General features: G+C 42.4%; 1 protein-coding gene across 8 annotated transcripts in view; it reads left to right on the top strand.

The window, feature by feature from the left end:
* The first annotated feature begins 1946 nt into the window (after window positions 1–1946).
* LOC130078040 (uncharacterized) overlaps window positions 1947–9903 on the top strand; it is a 51665-nt gene continuing 43708 nt past the window's right edge. For 5 of the 8 annotated variants that reach the window (XM_056243505.1, XM_056243508.1, XM_056243506.1 and 2 more), the window contains exons 1-6: window positions 2599–3064; window positions 3250–3316; window positions 3838–3900; window positions 3983–4048; window positions 6375–6452; window positions 6534–6611. In XM_056243505.1, the coding sequence (XP_056099480.1) occupies window positions 3043–3064; window positions 3250–3316; window positions 3838–3900; window positions 3983–4048; window positions 6375–6452; window positions 6534–6611 (374 nt within the window). In that variant the 5' untranslated portion in view covers window positions 2599–3042. Of the gene's footprint in view, window positions 1998–2597; window positions 3065–3249; window positions 3317–3837; window positions 3901–3982; window positions 4049–6374; window positions 6453–6533; window positions 6612–9903 lie in introns of those variants that run through there. The other 3 variants (XM_056243503.1, XM_056243502.1, XM_056243510.1) reach the window with 3 other exon arrangements.

The following is a 9903-nucleotide window of genomic DNA, read 5'->3' as shown; positions in this document are numbered from 1 at the left end:
AATGTGTGTGTGTGAGAGTGTGTGTGTGTGTGTGTGTGTGTGTGTGTGTGTGTGACAGATGAAGCGATCATCTCCTCCTCTTCACTACTAGTTACAGCAGCAAATAAACATCAATGAACATCAGAAGGAAAGTTGAAAGATTCAGAACAACTTCCTGAAATCAATCATGTCTCATAATCCATCAATCAGTGTTTCAGCCGTCAGTCAAACAGCGGAGAACTATAACTCTCATTCCCCTCAGAGAACACACTCAACAGAGACATCACTCTAGAGGAGCGCTTCCACATACATACACATATTCATTATTTATACACAATCTGTTCTTCAATATTTCATGTATGATTGAGAAAATCCGTCATGAAAAAAGTTTTTACAGCCATATTCCTGTTTACAGTTTTAGTTGACAAGTTACTGTACCTGATATATATCCAAATGAATCAATATCGAACCGAATAGTGAAATGTAAGTCAATGCCCAACCCTACAGAGAGACAGATATTATATTAAGTTTGTTGATGTAACTTACCTGTGTGTCGCAGTGCTGCTGGTCTCGGTGATCGGGGTTCGGTGATCGGTTCTCCTCAGCCCGGGCCCGAGCTCCAGTACTTCCCCCGAGCGGCCCGACCGAACACCAGCATTGGCCTCGCTCGACGCGATGAAGGCGGAGATCGACGCGCGGGGATCGGCGGCTCTGGTGAAGACGCTTCGAGGGTTTCTCTCTGTATCTTGTGACCCAGTTTCTCCACAGAGAAGCGCCTGTTCGCGGAAAATGGCGAAGTGTTGTGCTTAGACGCGAGCGGTGCATTCTGGGTAGAGTCGACTGAGTATAGTTCCAGACGCTGCCGGCAGAGGGCGGCGCTCTCACACACTCACTCACACACACACACACACACACACACACACTGCACATCGAGTACTGAGACTAAACCCTAACCCTAACCTTAACCTTAACTCTTACTGTCTGTGGCAGGAGTATGCGAATCACACAAAACATGTTGAAATGTTTAGATGTTTAAATGTTGACATGTTTCGATTTTTAAATGTTTAAATGTTTAGATGTTTAAAGCATAAATCAATCTTGTTTTAAAGAATAGGTTATAATAGGAAAATGTTTTTAAATGTCTTTTTTCCCAATGCTAGGAGTGTTGGAATCAGGGTTATTTAAAACTAAAACCATAAACCAATCAAAACATTTCCATTACTTGAATTAAAATAACTGAAATAAACTAAAATAGGTTATATATAAAAATAACTTTTGTATATTTCAGTTAGTAGCCAAGGCAACATTTCTCATTTTTATTGACTTAACTTAAATAATAAAAATTTAAACTGAAATAAAAAATTATTTATAAAAAAAAACGACATACAAAAATAATAAAAAGACAAAAACACACAACTAAATTAACTAACTCAAACTATTAATAAAAAACTGTATCAGTCTCCCAATTCTATTAAAATAACACTGAAATGTTACAGTTCTCAGTTTTTTCTCTTTCCATCTCTAGCTTTATAAGCAGCGACTGAGACACACAATATTCAGTGGCTGATATTGAGAGTTTTTGATTCTGATAATCATACATCTCGTGGTGTAAAGCAGAGGAGAGGTTCCGGCTCATTCCTCCAGATGTTGAGAGTGAAACTCATCTGGTAAAACAGGGAATGCGCGACGCGTTCATCAGATCCACACCCGTCAGTGACAGGCCTGGACTCGCGGTGAAGAGAAGAACAGGTGAATAACCTGACGGAGGAGGAAAGAGTGTGTGTGTGTGTGTGTGTGTGTGTGTGTGTGTGTAATCTATCTCAGTGTGAGTAAAGTGTGTGTGTTTGTGTTTGTGTGCTGAAGCGGCAGCTGAAACTCACTGTACAGGTTTACTGAGGTCAGAGGTCGTGTGATCAAAGTCCTCATTGGCTGACAGCAGAGCAGGGTGTGACAGCAGATTAACACACACACACACACACACACACACTCGCACGCCAGCGGCCGTCCGTCACACACAGGTCTGTCAAACTTACACTGCAGCATTAATGACTTTAAACTTCTGAAAACATTTGTTTGTGAAAGTATTAAATGATGCTTGATGTCCATATTTCATATCTATCATATCTTTTTATTGAAGCTCATTTCTGCCACATAAGAAACAAAATCATGCTTAGGTAAATCATAATTATGACTTGATTGGGATTTTATGACATAATTATAACTTAGTGTGTCATAATTTTGACTTTTATGTCATACTTTTTTTTATAGTCAATCAACTTTTTAAGTCATAATTTAGACTTCTTGTCTCATAATTAAGACTTAGTTCATCATAATTTCAAGTTTTGGTTATAATTTCAACATTTTATGCCATAATTTTGACTTTGTAAGTCAGAGTTACAACTGTTTATGTCAATTACAACGTTTTAATGTAATAATTCTGCCTTTTTTAACTAATAATTTCAACTTTTATATAATAATTATGACTTAATTTTGACTTTTATGTAATAATTAATTCATAATTCATTTAATTATAATTTATGTAAATTTCAATGTTTTAATGTCATAATTTTGAATTTTATGTCAGATTTATGACTTCGCACAGTATGTCCTAATTATGATGTACAAAACCATGATATTTTTTCTTATGTGGCAGAAATGGGCTTCCATACTTTTGCCTCTCACAGTCATATTCAGCATCACTGAGATATGTGTGTGTGTGTGTGTGTGTATCGTGCGTCAGACGCGTTAGAGTGTAAGGAACGCTGGTTATCAGCAGGTGTGTGTGTGTGTGTGTGTGGTAATTGTTTCTGAAGGGGCGTCTGCTGGTTGATCAGGACGGGTAACTTCAGCTCACACCCTGAGAAACAGAAAACACACACACACACACACCTGCCACATATGCATAACAACACGCCTGCAGCGCACTCACTTTCACACGCAAACACGAATGTTTTCTAAACCCGAGGTGTGAAACCGTGAATCAGGCGAAGGGTTCTGTTGGTGAGCTTCACACTGAACGAGCCTGAACTCTTGATCCCACAGAACTTCAACAGCGCTGACATCATGAGCACACAGACCAAATCTGGTGAGATCTTCTCGTTTATTTGAGTCTCCTGAAACCTGTCGAGAACTTGTGTGTGTGTGTGTGTGTGTGTGTGTGTGTGTGTGTGTGTGTGTGTGTGTGTGTGTGTGTGTGTGTGTGTGTGTGTGTGTGTGTGTGAGTGTGTGTGATGATGATGATGATGATGATGATGTGTCAACATGTTTAAGGGAGGAGAACCGTCCTACAAGACAACAGCTGGATCAAACGAAAAGCAGAAGAGGACGAACCCATCGAGTATAAAAAAAACACACACACACACACTCACTCACACATACACACTCTCACACACACACACACACACACACACACACGCACATACATACAGTACATACACGCACACACACACATACATATACACGCTCGCACTCACACTCACACACACACACACACACACACGCTCACACACACTCACACACACTCACACACACACACACACACACACACATACACGCTCACACTCATACACACACTCTCTCTCACACACACACACACACACACACACACATACACGCACACACTCACATATACACGCTCACACTCACACACACATACAAGCTCACGCTCACACACACACACACACACATACATACACGCTCACACACACATACACATACACGCTCGCACTCACACTCACACTCACACACACACTCACACTCACACTCTCACACACACACACACACACACACACGTGTGATGTAGAAATGATATAATATGAGCTCCTCTACAATATTCCTGTATCTCGTGTTGTTTTGTAGTGATGATCCGAACTTCGGTAAAGTCGTTCTGTCTCAGCAGAAATCAGTGGATGATGTCAGCAGGTGAGAATCTGTCAATCATAATCATATCAGCCACTGCTTTCATATTCATATTAAATCTTATTCATGTTCTCTGTAACTTCAGCAAGTCAGTGGAGGCCGAAAAAACCCCGGTGAACTCTGGGACGACCTTCAGCTCCTTCAGCAAGAGGTGACACACACACACACACACTTGACTTAACTATAACTTGACTTGACTTGATTATAACTTGACTATAACTTGACTTGACTATAACTTGACTTGACTTGACTATAACTTGACTTGACTATAACTTGACTTGACTATAACTTGACTTGACTATAACTTGACTTGACTATAACTTGACTTAACTTGACTTAACTTGACTATAACTTGACTTGACTATAACTTGACTTGACTTGACTTAACTTGACTATAACTTGACTTGACTTGGCTTGACTATAACTTGACTTGGCTTGACTTGACTTGGCTTGACTATAACTTGACTTGGCTTGACTTGACTTGGCTTGACTATAACTTGACTTGGCTTGACTTGACTTGACTTGATTATAACTTGACTATAACTTGACTTGACTATAACTTGACTTGACTTGACTATAACTTGACTTAACTATAACTTGACTTGACTTGATTATAACTTGACTATAACTTGACTTGACTATAACTTGACTTGACTTGACTATAACTTGACTTGACTATAACTTGACTTGACTATAACTTGACTTGACTATAACTTGACTTGACTTGACTTAACTTGACTATAACTTGACTTGACTATAACTTGACTTGACTTGACTTAACTTGACTATAACTTGACTTGACTTGGCTTGACTATAACTTGACTTGGCTTGACTTGACTTGGCTTGACTATAACTTGACTTGACTATAACTTGACTTGACTCTTCTGTGGTCCCTCAGCCCCACATCAGTGAACAAGAGCATCTCTGCGGTCGTCCCGCCACCGCCACCGGCTCCGGCTCCCAAACCTCCGGTCACTGCCAAGTGAGATCAGATGCTCTTCACACACACACACACACACACACACACACACACATGACTTGACTTGACTTGACTATAACTTGACTTGACTTGACTATAACTTGACTTGACTTGACTATAACTTGATTTGGCTTAAATTGACTTGACTATAACTTGACTTGACTTAACTTGACTTGACTTGACTATAACTTGACTTGGCTTAACTTAACTTGACTATAACTTGACTTGACTTGACTATAACTTGACTTGACTTAACTTGACTATAACTTGACTTGACTTGACTTGATTATAACTTGACTTGGCTTGACTTGACTTGGCTTGACTTGGCTTGACTATAACTTGACTTGACTATAACTTGACTTGACTCTTCTGTGGTCCCTCAGCCCCACATCGGTGAACAAGAGCATCTCTGCGGTCGTCCCGCCACCGCCACCGGCTCCGGCTCCCAAACCTCCGGTCACTGCCAAGTGAGATCAGATGCTCTTCACACACACACACACACACACACACACACACACATGACTTGACTTGACTTGACTTGACTTGACTTGACTATAACTTGACTTGACTTGACTTGACTATAACTTGACTTGACTTGACTATAACTTGACTTGGCTTAACTTGACTTGACTATAACTTTACTTGACTATAACTTGACTTGACTTGACTATAACTTGACTTGGCTTAACTTAACTTGACTATAACTTGACTTGACTATAACTTGACTTGACTTGACTTGACTTGACTTGACTATAACTTGACTTGACTTAACTTGACTATAACTTGACTTGACTTGACTTGATTATAACTTGACTTGGCTTGACTATAACTTGACTTGGCTTGACTTGACTTGGCTTGACTATAACTTGACTTGACTATAACTTGACTTGACTCTTCTGTGGTCCCTCAGCCCCACATCGGTGAACAAGAGCATCTCTGCGGTCGTCCCGCCACCGCCACCGGCTCCGGCTCCCAAACCTCCGGTCACTGCCAAGTGAGATCAGATGCTCTTCACACACACACACACACACACACACACACACACACACACACACACACACACACACACACACACACACATGTCTTGACTTGACTTGACTTGACTTGACTTGACTTGACTTGACTTGACTTGTCTTGTCTTGACTTGTCTTGACTTGACTTGACTTGTCTTGACTTGTCTTGACTTGACTTGGCTTGGCTTGACTTTGACTTGGACTTGACTCTAACTTGACTTGACTTGGACTTGACTCTAATTTGACTTGATTTGACTATAACTTGACTTGACTTGGACTTGACTCTAACTTGACTTGATTTGACTATAACTTGACTTGGCTTGGACTTGACTCTAACTTGACTTGATTTGACTATAACTTGACTTGACTTGGACTTGACTCTAACTTGACTTGACTTGATTATAACTTGACTTGACTTGACTATAACTTGACTTGGCTTGACTTGACTTGGCTTGGCTTGTCTTGACTCTTCTGTGGTCCCTCAGCCCCACATCGGTGAACAAGAGCATCTCCGCGGTCGTCCCGCCACCGGCTCCGGCTCCTAAACCTCCGGTCCCTGCCAAGTGAGATCAGACGCTCTTCACACACACATGCTAGAAGCTTCAGACGTGTGTGAATCTGTTTAATGTGAGACTCTGTTGTAGGAATCCGGTGCTCAAGACTCCCAACACATCCAGCTTCACCGCACGCGTCTTCTCTGGCGCAAACACCAGCAGCAAAACGTGAGTAAAGTGAAGTTCACCAGTGGCCGGTATCAGTGTGTCTGCAGGACAGTAATGGGAGTGACCAGATCAGTGGGCAGGGCCATAAACAGAGGGCATTTTCGACCACATCACCTGATTGGCCCACGTCACAGTGAGGGCGGGGTTTAGGGGTGAAGGGCATCATTTTCATTACATGATTTATAAACACCCATCAGTTTGAAAACACCCACAAATTTAGAAACGCCCACTTTTGTTCCACAGAGACTTGCGAACAGGGAACATTCTGATGAGGTTCTCTCAAAGTAACGTTAAATGAAGTTCCTAAACGTAAATTAGGGAGGAGCGAGCCCATCCAATCTTTCAATCAACAAACAGAGTATATAAGCAGCCGCTTACCTCTCCCTAGTATCAGCTGTTCCAGTATGCATTACTGCCGCAAGGAATAATGTCCGACATCACGGAAATCCAGCTCTTTCCTTCAGACGACGAACTGTCAAGCCTTCCTGGGACACAGCCAGTCACACCCCGCGTGAGATCGAATCTTACGGATCATCTTCATGAGCGTTCTGATCGAGAAATCCAGCGCTCATATAAACCACGTTCCAAAAGGCAACGCTCTCCTCTATCTTCAAGATCGCCAGTTTTAACTGAGCCTCGTCCATCTTCTCTCCATTCTTCCGCTGCTAATACACCGATTCCACCCATTTAAAAATGTTCAGTCAACAGCCTACGTCAAGTCCTCTCCAGCTCCGGAATCCATTTCTCCTGCAGATCAGCAAAAGCTCAACTCTACGATCTTTACATCAGTTCTTACAGTTCCAGCATTCCATCAAACACTTCAGCATCTTATAAAAGCAAGACTCGCACCTCTTCTACCTCCGTTTCTCTCCCGGTTTGGCGTTCTGAACCCACACAATCCCAACGCGCCGATCCAAAGCCCGCCGGCGCCGCCGCGCAATAGCATCCAGCTGCAGCTCACACTTCCTTGTCCGCCGGTATTTCCACCCGGCCAGCAACAGCGGCCGCAAAAAACAGTTCCGCTTCTTCTCCAGCTCTCACAAACTTCATGCAGTCAGCCCCACTCCCCAGGCAAGAACCAAACTCACAAACACATTCCTCCGACTTCCCTCTGCTTCTCCAGTTCTCTCTAAACTTCTTTATAATAACCCTTGTGCCAGGTCACCCTCGCACACCGTTACATTTTCTCTCACCCTCAAACCAACCTACTCAAAGAGCGGATCCTAGCGCGAGGTTGCCTTCGCTAGCCATCTTCCCTCTTTCCTTCCATTCCAATTCGCCTCACCCCTTTTTCCCCTTCTATCTTCCAATTGTCTCCTAATATTCTTTCCAGTTCACATCAGAGCGTGAGGTTGCCTCAGCAAAGGATTTCTACACTTTTCCACACAAAACCTCCCCTTCCTCTCACTTCAGGCCATGCCAGCCATCTTGGACACCAGCAGTGTTCTTCTTCTTCTTCGTCTTTTACTGGCGACTTGCAACCAATTGGAGCATTATTGCCACCTACTGTATCTTATTTACTTTTGCTTAAATCCTTAGGTTTAGTCCAGTTTGTTGTAGATAAGATGATATGATTTTAAGCACCATCTTTCTGGATTTATTTGAGAAGATATTTGTAATGTTCATTTGTTTGATTCCTTCATGTTCCAGTCCATTCCTTAAATCCATTCTTTGATTTGAGTATTTAATACACTCAAACAGCACATGTTCCACAGTTTCCACCAGCAGTGTTGGGGAGTAACGGAATATATGTACTGGCGTTACGTATTCAGAATACAAATTATGTGTAGGCCCATCTATATTCCGTTACAGTTACAATTTAAATAGTTGGTATTTAGAATACAGTTACATTGTTGAAATCATTGGATTACATTACGATACTTCTGTTTCACGAGTTTAGTGACTCTCTAAATAAATTAAGGCAACTCAGCATTTCCCAGAAGCCCCAATGTGAAAACGAAAAATGCGCGGTTTGCGTGATCAGTCACAATGAGTCGGAAGAGGAGCAGCGGGAGCTAGAATAGAGATGTAGCCGGAACTACAACAGAGACGGGGCAAGAATGCGTTTCGATCTCGGAAATTCAAACAGCATTTCACTTTAAAGAAAGAGAAGGGAGAACGAAATATAGCCTAACTGTGCAGTGCAACCTCTGCTTGCCAGCAACCAACCTCCTTTCAGCGTCCAAAGCAAGGGGGTAATCCATCAGCCGGAAGTTGAAGCTGCCTCCGGGGGCCGCCATTGTAGCTGGCTATCACCTGCTGTTAGCATCCCATTGACTCCCATTCATTTTGGCGTCACTTTGACAGCGAATAACTTTACATCTGAGGCGTCCAAAGACTCCATTTGTCCATTATTTATTTCTAAAGAAACACGACAATGTATAAAAGACTCCATTACTTTGTATCTTACACGTTATGGCCCCGTAGAAGCCATTCTTGTAAAAATAGGCTAACGATTGCGTCATAACCACGGGACGCTCTGTCGTACAGTAGAGAAATTACCGTGTAGACAGAAGGAGAAGCTCGTAGGCAATCGTTTACTGTCTATGAGGCAATCGGGTGGACATGGAGGCATAAAGTCAAGGGAGAAGCCCATAGATAGAGAGTTCATAAAAGCAACGGGACAAAATATTTCAACAACAGATTTGTTTCAGATTTCAATTCAGATTTGTCCCGGCACAGCTACTAGAAGGTCAGATTTGTCCCGGCACAGCTACTAGAAGGTCAGCTCGTCGTCAAGCTCAGTTTGAGCCTGCGCCGTGCGCTTGGCTATCAGGAAGTGAGTGCCCATGTTGGGCTTCAACTCTCTCCGTTGAAATCAACGGGGTCGCTGTGTCCATTTCTTTTACTGTCTATGGTCCAAAGACTCCACCTCCAACCTGAAGAAGCATCTTAAAGTACAATCCGCTTGCCAGCCCATTCACTCTCAACAGCAGTCCATCTTCCAGCTCCTAACAATGCAATCGCCATGGAACCACTACCAGTCCCAGCCCATCTCCGTTCCCTAATTCTATCAGGTGCAACTATCGATCTTCCTTCTCTACTGACTTTCGTCCCTCTCAATGAATCCCACCGCTCGTTTGACTTAAATCGTTGATCTTACAAATTCTGTACAACCTTCAAAACGAGTTCTCTCACTTTCAGAATTTTGCGTTGCTTTTGCCAGATACACAGAAGTAATTTGCTCTTCATTTCCAGCCAGACGCAAGGAATTAAATGACTACCTCTCTACCATAGCAGAGCTCAGTCTCTCTTTCGGAGGTAGTAATTTTTATACATACCATAAGCTTTT

The sequence above is a fragment of the Rhinichthys klamathensis genome, unplaced genomic scaffold (genome assembly GCF_029890125.1).
Source record: "Rhinichthys klamathensis goyatoka isolate OS25496 unplaced genomic scaffold, OSU_Roscu_1.1 h1tg000802l_1, whole genome shotgun sequence".
Taxonomy (NCBI): Eukaryota; Metazoa; Chordata; class Actinopteri; order Cypriniformes; family Leuciscidae; genus Rhinichthys; species Rhinichthys klamathensis.
The sequence above is the reverse complement of the archived record's forward strand: the minus strand, read 5'-3'. Positions and strand labels throughout refer to the sequence as shown.